We start from the raw sequence: 20591 nt of genomic DNA on the forward strand, positions 1-20591 counted from the left end.
TATAAACATTATAAGCCACAAGTCAGAATTTAGTATCAATTTTTTGGACATTGTGTATTTCTGTATACTCAAAGTGACACAGACTAGGGAATGATTCAAGGCCTTGCATTTTAATCCCAATGTTGGAATTAAACAAAAGCAACAGATGTTAATTCTAACAACAAGTTCTAAGCTGCATTCTGAAATCAATGCTAATAATTATTCACATGTCATAAAAGAAACATAAACCCCAATGTAAGATTACATAAAATCCTGAAAAGTTACTAACCCTGGCTAACCAGATACTTAAACACACAATTTTATGCAAAAGAATATTGTTAGGCATGGGGGTACACACTTCCAATTCCAATGTCTGGAAAGCAGTGCATGCTGAGCTCTATGAGTTTGCGGCCATCCTGGTCTTCTAAGTAGGAGTTTCTAGCCACCAGAGCTACATAGTAAGACCCTGCCTTTGTTTTCTGTTTTTTTAATTTTAAAAATTAAAAAACAAATAATAAAAAGGATGGGGTATATTCCTCACACCCAAATGGAATATAAAAGACTAACAAGCATGTTAAAAAGTCAATCTAGGGGGCTAGAGAGATGGCCCAATGGTTTAGAACACTGGCTACTCTTCCAGAGGACTTAGGTTCAATCCCCAGCACCCCCATGGCAGCTCAAAACTGTCTGTCTATAACTTCAATTCCAGAGGATCTGGCACATCCTTGCAGGCAAAATATCAATGCACATAAAAATGGATAAAACTGATAAATATATAAATATTTCAAAATACTTGGCATTTTGCACTCAGGGAAGCAGAAGCAAGCGAATCTCTGTGAGTTCCGAGGCCAGCCTGATCTACAAAGGGAGTCCAGGACAGCCAAGACTACACAGAGAAACACTGTCTCAAAAATCAAAACAAACAAACAAAAATTAATAAGTAAAAATATATAATATATAAATAAAACCTTTTAAAAGGCACTATAGAGCATGCACACACACACAAAATCACATAGAGATAGGGGTGGGGCTGGGCAACATGATTGTCACTGAAATTTTTGTTGTTTTAAAAAGGTTACCTACCTCTCTAGTGATTAAGGAATATACTGTTGTCAAACATGTAGACAAAAAGAAAATTTTGGCATGCTATGTGCATCAAAAGCACTCAAAATTTCTGAAGTCAGCACATTTGATTTTGTCATGCTATGTTAGCACATTCTTTTTTTTTTTTTTTTTTGGTTGTTGTTGTTAGCACATTCTTAAACTTCCCAACCTACACACTAGATAAACCTTATAAATAAGAAAATTAAAAACAAAGAAATAATAGGTGGGTCATACCTATAATCCCAGCCACTTACAAGGCTGAAATAAGAGAATCAGGAGTTCAAGGCCCACTTACCTAGACTAAAGTCCAGATATCCATCCCTTCTTCCCAAAACCACACGAATGAATTGAGTATTTAATTCAGAATGAAACTACACTGTAAGGACTAGAAAAATTATGGCACAGTCCAGAACACTTGCTACTCTTACAGAGGACCAGTTTGGATCCTGGTACTCACATCAGACAACTGCCTATAATTTCAGCTCCAAGGGATCTAGCCTTTGAGGGTTCTGCATTTGTATGCATATTGACAAATGTACATACATAACTAAAAATAAATCTTTAAAAAAGGAAGAAAAAATAAAGAAACACCTACACTGCAAAATACAGTAGAATGTTGGCCTAGTGACCAGTAAGTCCATGAGCAATTATTACGACAACATGCCTTGATGAACATTTTTACTTGTGCAGTCTTAACTGGCCTACAAGTTGCTAGAGACCAGGCTCAAACTCAGAGATATGCCTGCATTTGCCTCCAATCTACTGGGATTAAAGGTGTGCACCCTAGGCCTGGCTTTAAAGGACATCTTTGAAAAGAAAACTGTTTGATTTCATAGAACGCCAAATTCTCATTAAGAGCTACGTCAAGCAAGGGGAAAAGAGTTGAGATAGCATGTACTAAGTATGCATGCAATCCCATCAATATTGTGCTGGTTGGTTTTTGTCAACATGGCACAAACCTAGAAATATCTGGGAAAAGAAAATATTGAAAAATGCTTCCATCAGATTGGCCTGTACGCAAATCTGCAGGGACTGTCTTGATTAAAAATTGCTGTGGAGGAGGCTGGAGATATGGCTCCGTGGTTGGGGACACTGTCTGCTCTTCCAAAGGACCTAGGTTTGGTTCCTGGCACCCACATGGCAGCTCACAGCTGTCTGTACCTCCAGTTCCAGGGGATCTGATACTCTCACACTGGTGCACATGGAATAAAATTAAATAATTTTTTAAAAAAATTGCTGTGGAAGGACCCAGCTCACTACAGAGAGTGCCATTCCTGCACAGGCTACAATCTTCAGCCGTGGTGTCTGCTTCACCAACTGTCTAGTGACTGTTACTGACTTCCTTGTATGATGGACTGTGATTTAGAACAGTAAACTGAAATAAACTTATTCCTTCCCAAATTATTTTTGGCCATGGTGTTTTATCTTATCAGTAACTCTAAGACAGGTATCAAAGTGAGCCTCCCCCTTTAAACTACATTGCAACATGCCAAGTATTTTGAAAGAAGATTGAAACGGTTAATGTTTTTCTATATTTTTAATTACTTTTTTTTGGAGATTTATTTATTTATTATGCATACACTGCTCTGGCTGCATGTATACCTGCAAGCCAGAAGAGGGCATCGGGTCACATTATAGATGGCTGTGAGCCACCATGTGGTTGGCTGGGAATTGAACTCAGGACCTCTGGAGGAGCAGTCAGTGCCCTTAACCTCTGAGCCATCTCTCCAGCCCCCACTGTTATTTTCTTATTTCATTTATTTCTCTAAGTATTAGAAATAAATTACAAAATTTTGCAATAAAAAGACATCCTAAGTTGGGCGTGGTGGTGCAAGTGTTTTGGCTAGGCTGGCCTGGAACTGCAAGAGATTCTCTGGTTTCCAACACTTGAGTGCTAGGATTAAAGATGTATGCCACCACACCCAGCACATTATTTTCATTTCATGTGTGTTTTTGCCTACATGCTCCGTGCATTAGATCACCTGAACTATAGTTCGGAATCACCATATTAGTTCTGGATACTGAACCTGGCTCTTTTCTGCAAGAATAGCAAGTGTTCTTAACTGCTAAGACGTTTCTCTAGCCCTATTATTTTGTTTTCGAGATGAGCTCACTATATATCAGGTTAGCTAGGAACTTACAATGTAACCTAGGCTAGCTGTAAAGTCATCCTTTTGCCTCACCTTTATTTGTACTGGTAGAATTATGGGCATGCCCAACCAATGCCAGATTAGAATGTTTTGGTGTGGAGGTAGTTGTGGTGCGAGCCTTTAATCCCAGCACTCAGGCAGGCAGATCTCTGTGTGTTGGAGGCCATTATGGTCCACAAAGAGAGGTCTAGGACAGCTAGGGCTACACAGAAAGACGCTGGCTCAAAAACATTAGAAAAAAAATAAAATTGTTACTTTCACTGATGATGCTATTATGCCAAGCTATGGAAAATGTATCACTTGAATAAAAATGATTACATAAAGGCAATCTTGTAAATCAATTAAGCTATCAGAAGCAATGGATTGTATGAAGTATTACCTTGATCGACTCCGATCTTTATTTCGATCTGAGCTCCTTTCTCGATCCCGGTCCCGCTCTCTCTCGCGGTCTCGGTCTCTCTCTTTTGTGCGGTCACGGTCCCTATCCCGTTCTCGTTCCCGCTCCCGTTCTTTTTCTTTTTCTCGTTCACGTTCTCTTTCCCTTTCTCGTTCCCGTTCTCGCCTTTCTCGTTCCCTTTCACGTTCCCTCTCTCTTTCTCTCCGTTCTTTCTCAATTTCCTGTCTTTCTTTTTCTTTTTTGCCTTTCTCTTCTTCCAGTTTCTAGAAACCAATAAAAGTACTTTTAGAGTTAGTTCTGTGGCTCCAGTATTCAGACTCTCCCCGGCGCAATGCCCAATACTGGTAAGAAAAGCATCAAACCACCAGGACTTTACATACTTGTGGCTTTATTTGACAAATTAAAGTGAAGCTATCACAAGGCTAGATTTCTTGTACAGCCATATATTCTACACAAACCAGGAATGTCTAATCTTGAGTGGGGAAAACTGTGTTTAAAAAGCAGACCACTGACTAGATATAAAATAGCCATAAAGAATGTTATGATTCCAAGTAAGTTCCAGAAAGACAATCGATTAAGCTAATGCTTAATTCTGCCCTTTATGATTATCTTCAAGTCAGTGGGAACTATGAAAGTATTTATAACCCAAGACTTTTCACTACTTAAATGTAGTGGAAGAGAGTCAAGTCATGGTAACAACAATCTTCTGCCCTCCAGGTTGACCACCCTCCAATAGGAACAGAAGCTGAATTTGGTCAAGACCTTTTTTTGTAACCATGGAAGTATGTATGCCCATCATTACAAAACGGATAGTACACCAAATACAGAAGCTTTGAAAACCAATCACTTCAAGCAACATGTACATAATTACAGTATTTTAAGTAGTTAAATGCAATATAGTTATGCCCACCATTATGCCTGTAACACAATAGAACATATATTTACAATGATAAATCCATCTTGCAAGGATCTTGTGTTAACTTACAGATGTTGTGCTAGGACATGGATCGCCAACACTGGATTAACCTTGCCTATAAGCTATGTTTCTGGGAGGAAGAGCAAGTACACGGTTCACAATAAACCAATTAACAGTCAAACCAATGTGTATCCTGAAAGATTACCAGTGTACCACAAGATTTTTATACAAACTAAGAAGGGGAAAAAAGAAAACACAACAAAAACCCCAAACAAGTAAAACAAAAACAAAACACATTTATCCCTGAAGTCCCATGTTTAATTTCACTGAAATGAAATTTAAACTACAACAACAAACTGTGCATTTTCTTTTTCTCAGTCATGTAAAGCATTTAAAACTTTAAAAAGCAGTCTTACCTGTTAGATACTTTTTCTCTTGCTCACGGACCAAAGAACTGATAGAGGATTATGAAAGAAAAGCTAGTGTATGAGGCATTAATATATCCAGCTGCTGAACTAAATTAGCATACAGGCAGAGCCAATACTGAATACGTTGAGATTAGGAAGGGAAGATAGGAGACATGGAGAGAGGTGAGAAACTGAAAGCTATTACAGGGATAAAATCTAATTTCTGAAACATTCTTAATGGAATTTAAATTTTATTTTTAAAATGAAACTAGACTAAATAAAACTTACCTCAGTGTTATATACACTTAAGAAATTTATTTCGGAGATAATATATACTTACAGATTTTTAATTTCTTTTGTCAAAGCCCTCAATTATTTAATTCCTGTTGTTTAATATGCTACCTTTTCTCTGATGTAAAAACAATTTCTTTCAAAGTTCATTGTTTAAAAAAGCTTAGTTGTTCTATATAAGCAAAAGTGAGAAAATCTAGTTCATATTAAATGCTTTCTAAGAAGTTATATATGCAATATGTGTATGTATACAAGCAGATATAGCGTATGTTTTAAGAAAGATTAAAGAAACAAGTGACTCCTTAAAACAAAGTTGAAGAGAAAAGGAAAGAGTTTTTTTAAAAAAAATCTTACCTTATTCTCTCTTCAGACTCATCCGTGCTGTAAATGGACGCCCCCTGCCACGCTGATACCCTGACAGTCTGTGGTTATTTAATAAACTCATACCAAAACATGCAAAGGTTCACTGAGCTCATTTTTTATTGCTAAGAATTCAAATATCCCATTAACCACACCACCCAAAGAAAACTGGTTTTTATTTTTTTGTTTTGACTGATTTCTAAATCACATTTTGGAAATTCAGACCATTCCCATCTATATAATACTAAGGCAGTAAAATGTCTGACAAACCCTTAGAATGCTGAAGTAGTATCTTATGAATTAAATTTTTTACGAACTTCATTTCCAATAACATGACAGGGTTTAAAACAAATAAATAAAAACAGAAGGGGTAAACCACACACACAACTGTATACCATTTTTAAGCTTACTCAGCCTTGAATTGGAATAGTGAACATACATAGAAATATTCTACAATGACGTTCCACAGACCACCACTGTAACTCTCAAATTCTGGGAGTTACATTTGTGCTTTTAAACACATTTAATTCCTGAAAAAGCACTACATGTGAACTATGGTTGGGCATCTGGACATTAAGTGTTCAGCAGCATTGACTCATCAGCATTGTCAACTTGGGATTTTGAAAGCAATGAGAAAAAAAAAAGTAAGATTCAATAGAAAGAATGAACACTTAACACCACTGAGTTATGTTATGTACCTCTCAGTCTAGTCAGAACCAGTAATATCTTATCACCTCTAACATTACAATACATCTCATGCACTTTATTTCACCACCCAAAAGCACCACCTTCAATACCAGCGAACACTCACAGATGCACTGTCATTGAGAGAAGCTTTAAATAGGCAAAACTCGTGAGTGGGATTTACTATATACAAACACCCATTTCCAAGCCAGTTACCCCTTTGCATATTTTTCTGAGGGGGCATCCATAAATATAATAAAAAACAGAAGCTCATACTTACATCCTATTCCTTGTTACTTTCCAAGCTGAGAGTTTCATCTTGCATTAGTCACCATATGATCTCTATCATAATGGTGGGGGTCAATGAATAGATTAGCTTTATGGGAATTTACAGTTCTTCCATGCATCTATAATTTGGTAAGTCTGGTAATCACTGACCTACTTTTTAATATCTCCCCCACTCAAACTTAAATCCACACAAATATAAATCTTAAATTTATATCTCAGCTCTTTTTTTCCTAAGTTTAAAGAACTGCCCACAAAAATAAGCTAAACTACATGTATGTTATCCTGATGCCCCCTGAATATAGTTTAATCTGACTTTGACTTTCATGTTGCAACCTATGAATTAACTTTTGTTTATATTAAAGTGAGATGACTGTAGTCAGTGACTGAGAAAAATTAGCGGTGACCACTTTTTAAATATGGTCCTAGTCTTCTGTTCTTTTGTTTCTACTTCAGTATTAATTAAGCCTATCAAAGGCAATAAACTATATTCTAATGTAAAGGTGATTTTTCTTGTCTGTTTGCTTTGGATTCTGTAAAAAGTCTAGATTGGTATCAGGTGAAAAAAACAAGAATACTACCTTATGTGTGTCTCTGAATTTGCTGATCTCTCGGGATATCAAATCTCTTTTGTCTTCTTCCATTTCTATTGCATTTATATCCTCCTAAAATTAAGGAAACAAAAAGGAATAAATAAGGGATTTACATATATTAATATAAAATATAATGATTCAGTATTTTGAGCAATACTACAAATACAACTAGGTAAAATCACCAACTTGGCATCAAAATCTAATGTTCTATTTTATATGATGATGATAATAAAAATGACAAATCTGGCAATCATCAGCATACACATAAGATCAAAGCCTATAGTTCAGACGAACCTTGGTGATGAGTGGGTAAGGTATCAGTGGGGCCACTGGAAATCTACGGAAAATCTGCAGAGAAACCCACAAAGATTTTTTTAACAACAGTTCACAGTACGCTGTAACTCAACTGACTATGCATTTACGCTGGAAACAACACACTACTTGTGATATTTTATTGATCTTAAATTACAGTAAAAATAGTTTCTTTAAATTCCTCCTCTATCACCCATAACATACTGGAGCAGACAGGGAAAATGATCCTCAAGAGTACCAGGACTGGGGCTGGAAAGGTAGCTCAGAGGTTAAGAGCAGTGTTAGCTCTTCCAAAGGTCCTAGGTTCAATTCCCAGCAACCACATGATGGCTCATAATCATCTATAAAGTGATCTAACGCCCTCTTCTGTCATGCAGGTGTACATGCAGATAGACCACTCATACATAAAATACGTCTTTATATGTAAGTAAATAAAATAAATGTGACTACCTTACAGAAAGATTTGCTGATAGTTCTTGCTAAAGAACAGTATTTCTGTAACTTACCCTCACAATTATTATTAGTTATTATTCTTATTCAACATCAATGGAGGAAGACATTTTCAATTTTACCTAATACCTGACTAACTTTATAAATTAGTATTCCCAGTAAGACCAAGAAGACTCCGCTTTTAAGACCAAACATACCTGGCCAAAGAAAAACGACCCTAAAAGCCACTAAAACTCAAAATAGTATAACTTTTCACTATCTCTTAAAAGCCAATATGTATATTTAGTAGCATTTTTGATGATGCAGACAATCCTTAAGTTTCTAAAAAAAATACTATAGTTTTCCAGAAAAGTAAGTTATAGAAATGACTATATTGTCAGAACACATACGTCCTCTTTCTTTTCTTTCTTCTTCTTCCTGGGGTGAGAGTCAGACTCTTGTGAGGGGGCATTTAGCTCACTAGAGTATTCACGTATTAAAACTTCAATAGCCCCTTTAATCATCTGGTCTCTTCTCTTTGTTTCTTCATCTAAGGCTTCTTCGTCATCATTAGTGACAGTTTCTGGTCTGGCATTCTTAAAACCAAGACAATTTGGGAAAAACGGGAAAAAATTACTCCAGAGTATGAATAGGCTGAATTAAATAAACAAAGAAAAATACTAGATAGCTTTATCCACAAAAACGTAAAAATCAGAAAGGTTATATGCTGCAAATGATGGTTTCTTTCCACACATATGCTTCTACATACTTTATAATCCTAAAAATAAAACCAAATTATTTATTTGTACATGTGAATGTGTGCGCACTATGGCATACATGTGGAAATCAAGAGGATGTTAGTTCTCTCCTTTCACCACATGAATCTCAGGAATCAAATTTGGGTGATCAAGTGTGGCGGCAAAGTTCCTTTACCTAAAAAGCCATCGCACCAGCCAGCTACTACAATTTTTATGGTACAGCAAATGATGCTTATAATAACCATATATCTTGCCAGCAAGGAAGGTACACTCTTTGAATCCCAGCACCTAGGACACAGGCCACTGGATCCCCGAGTTCAAAGCCAGACTTGTCTGTATATGGGTCCAAAACAACTAGAGCTACAGAGTGAAAACCATGTTTCCACCATGCACCATATGCTCTCTATACCATATACATGTCTTTCCCTGACTTGCACATGCAATACTGTTAAGAATCAATCAAACCCTAGCCAGGAATGGTGGTGCATGCCTTTAATGCCAGAAGGAGGGAAAGTCAAGCCAATCCCAGACAAGCCTGGTCTACAGAGCAAATTCCAGGACTATACAGAGAAACTCTGTCTCAAAAAGAATAGAACAACAAGAATTAATCAACCCCATACACATACAACTTGTTTAATGTTTCTCCAAAGCAGTATCATACTCTAATAATAATCATTTAACAGTAATTTCTGGCCTGGCGTGGTGGCACACACCTTTAATCCCAGCACTTGGGAGACAGAGGCAGGCAGATCTCTGTGAGTTAAAGGACAGCCTGGACTACAAAGTTGAGTCCAGGACAACCAATGCTACTCTCTCTCGGAAAAAGAGAGAGAAGGGGATGGGGGGGAGGGATCTCAATTTCTGATTGGCCAATGGTGGTTGATGTCTGTATTCCCAGCACTGTAGAGGCGAAGATAAAATTTGGAATTTGCGGGCAGCTGGATTACATGACTTTCCCTTTCCTTTTAACTAGATACAAAGACATCAAAAACAGGATAAATCTATGAATCTGCAAAGGCCACAAATGAAAAGTTAAAAATTTAACCTTTACTCAAAGCCAGCAGTGATAACAAAAATAGCCTTCAGCAGGCATGATGGTAATCACTAAGCAAGAGTCCCTTAAATACGGGGACCTTATCTCAAAACAAGCAAGCAAACATACATCTGTCTCTCAGGGAAAAAAAACTACTAACATGTTGTTATTATAACTTCTAATCATGCTTGAAAGCCCCTAGATATGGAATTCAGTTAAAACTAAAAATAGTATTTATACTATGACCTGAAAACTTTTGTTTTTCCCCTCCCTTTCAACTGACCTTTTTACTCAAAACATGGGAAAAAATAATGACAAGCCGGCTGGTGGTGGCGCAGGCCTTTAATCTCAGCACTCGGGGAGGCAGAAGCAGGTGGATCCCGGTGAGTTCGAGGCCAGCCTGGTCTACAAAGTAAGTCCAGGACAGCCAAGACTACACAGAGAAACTCTGTCTCGAAAAACCAAAAATAAAATATAATAAATAATAATAATAATAACAACAACAATAATAATGACAAAGAAAAAAACATGAAAAACTGCACATACAAAGCCATTTTTACTAAACTAAAATTACACATGTATATTTCCTAAAATAGCAATTTTCATGGTGAATATATACTAAGTACATTTGCAGGTAACAAAAATCATACTTGTAAAGCCAGGGGTATGGCTCAGTGGCACGGGACATGCCTAACCTGTGAAATTCTGGAAACAACTACCAATATATTAAGAGAAAAATCTTCACATTCAACTTTACTGAAGATAAATTTCAAGCTTTGTGATTATTTAGTAATTTTAACTTATCAGTTATTTCATAGCAACCATCATTAAGATGTTTCTTTCATTAGAAATATTTTCATGTACGTATTCAATAAGAAATATATTAAAATTTCATTTAAACAAAATTCTTATTCAGAGCACACTTTATAATACTGTTAGAAAGCATAAGAACAAATTTTTAAATCAGAACTTTCCCCATAACATTCACTTGTATAAGAAATAGAAGGCATAAGGTATTGTGTCAAAGATAAAGCAATCCACTCTATTAAGAGTTTCTTACTTTCTCAAACCTGCATCTTCATCCAATCTTCCTATTGCCAATTTTCTACTTGGCATCTTAGATATAGACAAGATGTTTTACACAGGACTGAAATTAAACTATTAAAATTATTTATCAACAATATTAGTTAAGTATAATTATGGCAACTTTATTTCAAATTGCTAAAATAAAGAAAAATGGTATTTGAATTTATACACCTGTCATTAAAATCCTTAATAATTATGCCTTCTCAAAGTTTTATATGAAAGAGAACGCTCCAATAACATGACTGACATTCAAATTTAGTTTTTTCAGTGTTTTGTTGTTTTTCCTTTTTGTTCACATGGAACTTACTATACTGTCACAAGCTCATAACTGCTGAAACTACAATTATATGGTAACAAATCCAGTTTCTTGAAACTTGACTTTTGATTCTAAATTCTATACCATCAAAATATTCACTAGAAAGCATACTGCTGGGCCATGTGTGGTGCTCAAAGCCTTCAATCCCAGCACCTGGAAGGCAGAGGAAGGTGGATCTCTATGAATTCCAGGCCAACCAGGGTCATAAAGTTAAACTATCTACAGCATACAATCTGTGTGACATTTTCTACACTCCTGATTTTTTTTTCATCTCTCAGAAGACTCTCCATGGGTTTCTATTCATAAGAATAGAGTGGAGTTGTATATTCAAAGGCCTGCTAATATAAAAATAATTCACTCACAGACATTAAATTATCATCCCAACAACTGAAAATTTAAGGATCAATACAGCTATTTGCCAGAGTTATAACCATGAGGGATTTATATTTAAAAAAAAAAAGCTAAATCACTCTATCTTTCAAATGGCAGGTAGCCTCTTGAACTACATTTTTAGAAAGAAAGTTTAGTGGCCTAAGTCTATTAACTGATCGCTAATTATCAATAAAACAAGAGTATGTTGAAAGATCATTGAAGGTAAGAAATTAGACAGGCCACCAACTCTGATCCAAAGCTCTCACTGAGTTCCCAAACAATTTCTCAATTTCAACTTCCACTTCCAAATTCCAAAATGGATACTAAGCAACACTAACAAGGGTAAGGTAATGTAACAGCTTTTAGAGACATTCTCAAGACTAACGTCTATAATCTGAAATAAGCAACTTAAGGGGACCTAAAGCAAATGCAGTCCTTTCAGAAAATACTGTCTCAACTAGACGTATTTAGAAGCAAGTATGTGAAGATATTCACATGAAGCCTTTTTTGTTTTGTTTTAAGGATTTCCTCTGTAGCCTTAGCTGTCCTGGACTCACTTTGTAGACCAGGCTGGCCTCAAACTCACAGAAATCTGCCTGCCTCTGCCTCCCCAAGTGCTGGGATTACAGGCGTGTGCCTCCACACCAGCTACTTGAAACTCCCTTATCTACTAGAAGGTAATGAACATGGCTTTTCAGAGATTATCTATACTTCAACAATTACCAGTTCATTCTCATTTTGTTTCGTTTTGTTTTCTAAGACTTTGCTAGTCTTGGCTAGCCTGATTTAATAGACAGTCCAGGCTAGCCTCAGAGATCACCCTGCCTCTCTCCCAAATACTAAAATTAAAGGCATGTACCAACCATAACAACAAGATCACCAATTTGTTTGTTTTTCTTTCATGTGTATGGGTGCTGTAAGTGTGTTCTTTTATAAGTATGTGTATGTATGTGTACCACTTAGATGCCTGGTACCCACAGAGGCACGGCCAGAAGAGGGTGCCAGACAACATGGAAGTTGTGAGCTTCTCTTTGTGCTGATAATCAAACTCGGGTCCTCTGCAAGAGTAGCCAGTGCTAGTAACCTGAGTCCTCTCTCCAGCCCAGTTTACTCTTGAATGCATGGGTAGCAAATACATCTTAAAACAATCACACAAGCTTATCTATCTCTATAGACTCATTGCTGGGCAGACAGGAAGCAGCAAGCAGGGTATGAACTAAATAGATCAAAGGAAGTACAATTTTACTAAATGCCAGAAAATTAATTCACTTACAGACTTAAATATTGACAAGAAGCCTTTTCTTAAAACTCAAAATCAGGACAAATATTTCATTCCTTTCATACATGTTCTTGTTTTTCTTTGACTCATTAAAACTATTTTGTTTTTTTATCTCTCTTTTACCTCAGAGTCAGAGTAAACTAAGAGTTTACTACTCTTACTGCTGCTGCTTTTCAGTAAATGTTCACTCCATTATTAATTTAGAAGACAGATTCCTAGGTGATAAGGAAGGTACAAAAGCAAAGTTACTCAAATTACTTCCCCTTCTACTGAAAATATAGAAGGTAGACAGAATATGAGAATCAGAGAAGGTGTAATGGGCTATGAGAGCAATAGAAAGTAAATACTAGAGACCATGGTGGGAAGGGAGTGTAAACAGAAAGACAGAATTCAAACACAAGACAATAAATGGTAAGAGTTATTGCTGTGTGGAAATTTTTCTGAATTCAGACATTCAATCCTATAGTTATAAGCAGAAAGGTTAACAACTGAAGGTAATTTCAGGAAGTCCCTGAAACTGATCAAATTACCCTGCCAGAATAAAAAATAAAGGCTGAGGGGCTGGAGAGATGGCTCAGTGGTTAAGAACACCGCCTGTTCTTCCAGAGTTTCTGAGTTCAATTCCCAGCAACCACATAGTGGCTCACAACCATCTATAATGTGATCTGATGTTCTCTTCTGGTGTACAGGTGAATATGTAGATAGAGCACTCATACACATAATATAAATAAATAAATCTTTAAAAAGAATAATAAAATAAAAAAATAAAAGCTTTCTCTGATGGAAAGCTTCAAAGAAGTACCTCAGAAGAGAGAGGCTGCAAAAAAGACTGAGACCAGAAAGAACAGGCCACCCAAGCTGTCAAGAGGAGGTTTAGACCAGAATCACTTGAAAAGAACACTCTCCAATCTATGGAGCTGCCTGCAGGCTGTGCAGTATGTTCCAAGTTTCCCAGTTTTTGTGAGCTGTTACCCATGTTGGAGTAGGCCTTGGTGATGTAGCTGTTTTGAATCATTTCTGCTCCTGTAATCCCCTCACCCATATTCCTATAAGTAACACCAATGAAGCACATTGGTTCCAAGTTGGACTTCAGATGCATTCATATTTTGGTCTGTCATGAGCTCCTTCTATGGGGTGAGTTGACATGTGTTGTGTCTCCCCGATAAAAGCTTCATCATAGAACAGCTATATAAATCAAAGGACATGTTAATTATAACTAGGTGGATAAAATTTTAATGAGGATGAGTAATAATGACCAACGACATCAAGTAATGACAAAAAATAAATCTGTGGACTTGCACCAGAAGGTAGCTCAACCTATGAAGGGGCCTGCCACAAAGCTTTACAACCTCAGTTTGATCCCTGGGACCACATGAAAGAAGAGAACTTCCACGAGTTGTCCTCTCCCTTCCACATACACACATTCAAACACAAAGTCAAACAAATTTCTTTAAAAATTCAATAAATGACTTAATAACATCTGACTAATTCCAGCACTTGGGAGGATGGCCTTAGAGTTCAGGGTCAATACTACACAGGGAGTAAGTAGCCACCCTGGACTACATGAGATCCTATTTATGAAAAAAAAAAAAAAAGCCAAAAGAGCAGCTGGAGAGATTGTTTCAGTTCCCAGAACACACATGATGGCTCCCAATTGTTTTTACCTCTATCCAGTTCCAGGAGAATAATAACCTCCTCAGTGCACATAAACACACACAAACACTCACACATCAATAAAAATACATCTCTATAGACAAAATAAAACAAATACCAAGAGATATGCAATACAACAAAACTTGAATACTACACCAAACACAGGCTTCCTCTGTAAGGAAATTCAAACCACTAAGATTGAGTCTGACAAATAAGTAACAGTAATTATTTCTTGTAAATACATGCAGAATGTGTCGGTGAAATTACTTAAGTACTAGAAATCCAAAGGAAACAAAAATTAAGCAGAAGGAAGCCTGATTAAAAATTAACCCTTTTTGGTTTTGATAGTCTCACGTCACCCAGCCTGGCCTGTACGCTCATAAGCTTGAGCTCCTGCCCCACTGCCTTTACCTCCCAACTGCAGGGACTGAACTATCATAGCTGGCTTTAATCCTGTGTTTATGATATAAAAATATTCCAATTAAAGCTATACTCATGGGGTGGGTAGGCATGTAGCTCATAGGTGTAATACATGCATATGACAGAGGAGTCATGGGCTATACTCTAATACTGAAAGAAAAAATAAGAGGGGCCAGAAGACCACATTCAGTTTAACAGAAAGAAATATCTTTAAGAGCATGAGACCAGGGCTAGAAAGATGGCTCAGAGGTTAAGAGCACTGACTGCTCTTCCAGAGGTCCTGAGTTCAATTCCCAGCAACCACATGGTGGCTCACAACCATCTATAACGTGATTGGACACCCTCTTCTGGCCTGCTGGTGTATAGGCAGGCAGAGCACTGTACATATAATAAAATACAAATCTTTTTTAAAAACAAGAACATGAGACCAAAATGTCTATAGTAAAGTACTTGAGGTACTTTAATCCCAGCACTTGGGAGGCAGAGGCAGGTGGACTGCTGTGAGTTTGAAGCCAGCCTGGTCTACAAAGTGAGTCCATGACAGCCAAGGCTACACAGAGAAACCCTGTCTCAAAAATCCAAAAAAGGAAAAAAATTCCTTTTATATTTTGCTTAAATTTGAGTTTAATAAATTTCTTTAAAAGTATATATGAAAGCAAAGGCTGGTTTGCTGGTTTGGGGAGGGAGAAAAGGAAGACAAAAGAAAAAGAATGGGACACAGTATATACTCTGGTTTAAGATTCCTTTTGTTTTGTAAAGGAGACAATACATTACCACACAAGACATAAAAACCTCCTTTGTCCTCATTTAAAATTAAAAAAAAAAACTGTCTGAGTAAAGTCACCCCATACATGAAGTATTAAGTCTTATTTTCATTCATTGCAGAATCCAATCGGTGTGCGTCTACAAGAGAGGATAACTAATAAACATTGTGTAAATATATTTATTTTATACTTACTTACAAAGCTGCCTTAATGAATTAGCTCTGATTGGAATAGTCTGTACAAGTGTTTTCTCTGGCAAGTAAACCTTGTCCAGCCTCCCTTACTACCTTCATCCCAACCTGGAACAAGCAAACCAACAGTCATCCACCCACTGTGGGTAGATAAAAGACTTATTATCTACAAACTATAAAAATATACTCCTGCATAAGCCACAAGCACATATTACAATGATAATGATCTTGTGAGTCTCCATGTTTGATTTATTTACAATATGGAATATATAGCCTGACTTAGCACACCTAGAATAGAAAAGATATTACATACCCCATTAGAGGCTTTCTTCTTTGCTTTCCACTCATCCAATTGTGCCTTTGTCTTTGCATCAACTTTAACAAGTAGTTTTTTCTCCCCAATCTGAAGGTCATGCAATAATCTGAGAGCACGGAGGGTAGATTCAGGCTCTTTATACTCACAAAATCCAAAAGCTAGCAATAAATAAGAGGAATGTGTGAAATATTCAGGTATTAAGAAAATTATTAAAAAATGAAAAAATACAGCAGTGATTAAATACAAAAGTTATAAGGGTAGTAAGTCATCACTCCAACCCTGCTCTTTAACCCTCTAATAACCATTTCACTTTTAACATCCATGAACCAACCGAGGGAGAGGGGGTATTAAAAAAAGAAAAGAAAAAAAGCCAGGCATTGGTGTCACATGCCTTTAATCCCAAGAAGGCAGAGGCAGGCGTTATCTCTGAGTTTGAAGGCAGCCTGGTCTACAGAGTAATTCCAGGACAGCCAGAGAAACCCTGTCTCAAAAAATAAAAAATTTTAAAAAACATGGGAAAGGAGAAAAACTAAAATCCAGCAACCAAGCAGGGTGTGGTGGTGTGCGCCTTAATCTCAAGACAGAGGGAGGCAGAAGCATGCTGATCTCTGTGAATTTGAGGTCAGCCTAGTCTACAAAGTGAATCCAGGACAGCCAAGGCTCCATAGAGAAACCCTGTCTTCAAAACACCAAGGAGGGTGGGGGGAAGTTTTTTACAATCAAGACTAGGTACAGCTCAGTGATAAAGAGTATTTGCATATATAAAACACTAGACTTCATCCAAAGCACCAAGAACAGGGAATTAAACAGTATTTCTGTCTACACTGAAAAATAGTTTACTTTCAAAAGTAATATAATAGGCCGTCTGTAAGCAGGAAAGCATTTGACATAGAATTGTCAAGACCAGTTTTGATCCCTAGTACCCAATGAGAGAGGAAGTAACATGTAGTAATCCCATCCTTCAGAAGCAAACATGAGGAAATCCCCTGGACAAGTTGGCTATCTATATTAGTATCTACAAGCTCTTTCACCAACAGACTCTATTATGAGGAGCAAGTGAAGAAGACAAAGAGAAACCAACAACCATGACTACATATACATAACAAAAAAGAGCAGCTATATAGATGGCTTGGCAGTAAAAGCACTTGTTCTTGCAGGGACCCAGGTTCCATTCCCACCATCCACAGGGTAGCTCATAAGCATCTATAACACCAGTTCCAGAGACTCAGACTCCTTCTGGCCTCTACAGAACTGAACACATGAGAGGCACAAGCATACATGTAAGCACATACTTATACACAGAAGAAGAAAGAAGGAAGGAAAAAAGAGTAAGTGAGAAGGAGGAGGACAAAGAAGAGGAGGAAGAAGAAAGAGGAAAAGGAAGAAAACAGGCCATCTGATTATCCTTTTCCTAAACTCTAATCCCTCCAACTGGATCTGACAGCCTTACTTTCAAGGGAAATATCCTTAAACGTGTAAGAAAATAGTGGGGAGCTAGAGAGATGGCTCAGAGGTTCAAAAGCACTAGCTGCTCTTCCCAAGGTCCTGAGTTCAATTCCCAGCAACCACATGGTGGCTCACAACCATCCATGAGACCTGGTGCCCTCTTCTGGTGTGCAGACATACATGCAGGTAAAACACTGTATATATAAAAAAATAAATAATTCTTTTTAAAAAAATTAAAAAATAAAATACATACTACTCATACAGAAGATTCCCAGGACCCTTAGGTATCTGGAAAACAGATTTAACTCCAGCTCTAAGGCAGGCAACACCCTTTTCTAGCTTTGATAAACACTGCACTCACATGCAGAAACCCCCACACAAATTACAGGCAGTTAATAATAAAAAAGATTTTTTTAAAAAAACTGCTGGGTTTGTCCAGTCTAGTATATTGAAAGAGTAAAGACAAAAACAAAAAACAAAACAAAAAAGAAACTGAATAATTTTAATTTTTTTCCTCTTCTACCTCCTTTTCTGCTTCAACTTTTGAATCTTCTAATGCCAAAACTTTTTATCTTTTAATACATTCTAAGAAAATAAAAGTAAAACATGTTAAGTGATTTATACAAACAGGTTAAGGTAGGAGCAACAAATAAAGAAAATATATATACCTTGAAGTTTTCCGGAAGCACCCTGTACTCTCTTCCAGCTCAACACCAAACCACATTTCTTAAAAAGAAAGTTAAGAATTTGTCACTTCAAAACAAAATAAAACAGTTTAAAGATAAGTTAGATCAGTTATAAGCTATAGAGTATGGTAGCTCACACCTATAAACCAAGAGTCTGAAAAAAGATTACAAATTTGAGGGGCAGCCTGGACCCCTGCAAGTCCCTGTCTCAAAATAACACTACCACCAATACAGAGGAAAAAAAAAATTCTTAGCATGTTAGCAACTAAGCTTGTTAAAATTATTCCAATCGCCTATAAACATGAAATATATAGCAAACTGTTTAAACAAAAACATAAAGCCTGGCTGTGCAATGGTGTATGCCTTTAATCCTAGCACTTAGGAGGCAGAGGCAGGCAGATCTCTTTTGAGTTTGAGGCCAGCCTGGTCTGCAGTATGAATTCCAGGTCAGCCAAGGCTACACAGAGAAAACCTGTCTTGGGGGGAAAAAAACCCATAAAGCCTTATCCGGCAGTGGTAGCGCATATCTAATCCCAGCACTCAGGAGGCAGAGACAGGTGGATCTCTGTGAGTTCCAGGCCAGCCTGTACTACAAAGCAAGTCCAGGACAGCCAAGGCGACACAGAGAGAGAGAGAGAAACCCGAGAGAGAGAGAGAGAGAGAGAGAGAGAGAGAGAGAGAGAGAGAGAGAGAGAGAGAGAGAGAGAAACTAGGTATGAGGTCATAGGGTTCAGTTTCAACCATCTGGGAGGTAGAAACAGGAGGTTCCCAGGTTTGAGGCCAGCCTGAACTACTTGAGATGCTGTAACACACACATATAAAAAAAACAAGCTATTCAATGTTTTTTGTTGTTGTTTAGTTTGAAATTTGTAAGTTTTTAAAAATGGAAAATAAAGTTTAACTTACAGCTAAGAGCTGTCGTATAAGCATGTCTGAAGCTTTCTCAGAAATGTTGCCAACAAAAACTGTAGTAGTAGGACCACAATTTTCATCATTTTCTTTTAATTTTAAGCCTGGATGATCCTTTCTTGCTCCCAAATGCTTCCCAACCATGGACACCGTAGGTACGAGGACCTATGGTAAAGAAAAGGGAAAAAAATTTTGAAATGGCAATTATGACATTATGCTAAAAGTACCAACTGTAACGTATAAATATATATCGTTAAAGACCCTGAACACTTGACCTAAAACTCCTAAACCATGTAGTATGCTTCATTAATGCAAATTTTCTCTTCAAAAATGAATTTCGATTGTTAATTACTTTTAAAAAGGAAACAAAAATGTCAAGGTTTATGTTAGAGGGTTTTTTGTTTGTTTGTTTGTTTCTGGATTTTGGAGACAGGGTTTCTCTGTGTAGCCTTGGCTGTCCTGGACTCACTTTGTAGACCAGGCTGGCCTCGAACTCACAGTGATCCGCCTGCCTCTGCCTCCTGAGTGCTGGGATTAAAGGCGTGTGCCACCACGCCTGGCTGTTTCTAGCTGTTTTTTTAATAATCTCAAACCTTCCTTCTATTACTCACCTTCATCACGATGTTTTGTCACAGCAATAGAAAAGTTACTAAGGCACTGCTTTTATAGGACCCAGATTCAGTGCAAAACTGTATCAGGCAGCTCACAACCACCTGTAACACTACTAGTTCCAGGGGACCAACACCTTCTAGCCTCCAAAAGCACTGCACGCAACTGCTGCACATACTGACAAGCAGGACACATACACACGCAGTCGTTCTTTTAAGTTACCTCAGCTTACCAAAGTTCTGTATTTCAAAAAGTGCTGTCCTTATCCTGAATCTTAATTTCCCTTTATATTTACAAGGCTGAAGTAAGAGTACTCAGCTTGGCAGAGTACTTCCCTATAATCTCCAGCACATAAACCAGGCGTAGCTAGTGTGTGTGCAATTCCAGCACTCAAGAGGTATAGGCAAGGGGATCAAAGTTCAAGGTCATCCTTAGCTACAAAGTAAAGCCAGGGGGAGGAGATGAGACCCTGTCTTAAAAAGAAAAAGAAAAATTATACTTACAGTTGGAGCAGGAGCCATAATACTCATTGGTACAGGAATCATTGGTGTCCCTAAGAGGGAAAAAGCATATGCTTTTTAAAATAATACGATTAAAAAATAACTACAGAGCTGGAGAGATTTTTGCACACTAAGGTGTCTCTTTCACAAGCATGAAGATGAGAAGCACAGGAATGGGCTAGAGAGATGGCTCTGAAGATAAAGCACTTCCAAAGGTCCTAAGTTCAATTCCCAGCAACAGCACAGTGGCTCACAACCATCTAAACGAGATCTGGTACCTCGTCTGGCATGCAGGCACACATGCAGGCAGAACACACTGTATATGTAATAAATAAATACATCTTTT

The 20591-nt window shown here is 37.4% G+C and overlaps 1 protein-coding gene across 4 annotated transcripts in view; it reads right to left on the reverse strand.

Annotated features, from left to right (window-relative positions):
• The window catches only part of RBM25 (RNA binding motif protein 25), a 46820-nt gene that overhangs the window by 14068 nt on the left and 12161 nt on the right, over positions 1-20591 (reverse strand). For all 4 annotated transcript variants that reach the window (XM_084792070.1, XM_084792069.1, XM_084792071.1 and 1 more), the window contains 8 exons: positions 20249-20298; positions 19134-19301; positions 18210-18267; positions 16093-16253; positions 8318-8503; positions 7461-7514; positions 7155-7238; positions 3613-3893 (listed from right to left, as the gene is read on the reverse strand). In XM_084792070.1, the coding sequence (XP_084648196.1) occupies positions 3613-3893; positions 7155-7238; positions 7461-7514; positions 8318-8503; positions 16093-16253; positions 18210-18267; positions 19134-19301; positions 20249-20298 (1042 nt within the window). The remainder of the gene's footprint in view (positions 1-3612; positions 3894-7154; positions 7239-7460; positions 7515-8317; positions 8504-16092; positions 16254-18209; positions 18268-19133; positions 19302-20248; positions 20299-20591) is intronic.

Source organism: Acomys minous, assembly GCF_964271855.1.
Source record: "Acomys minous genome assembly, chromosome: 8".
Taxonomy (NCBI): domain Eukaryota; kingdom Metazoa; phylum Chordata; class Mammalia; order Rodentia; family Muridae; genus Acomys; species Acomys minous.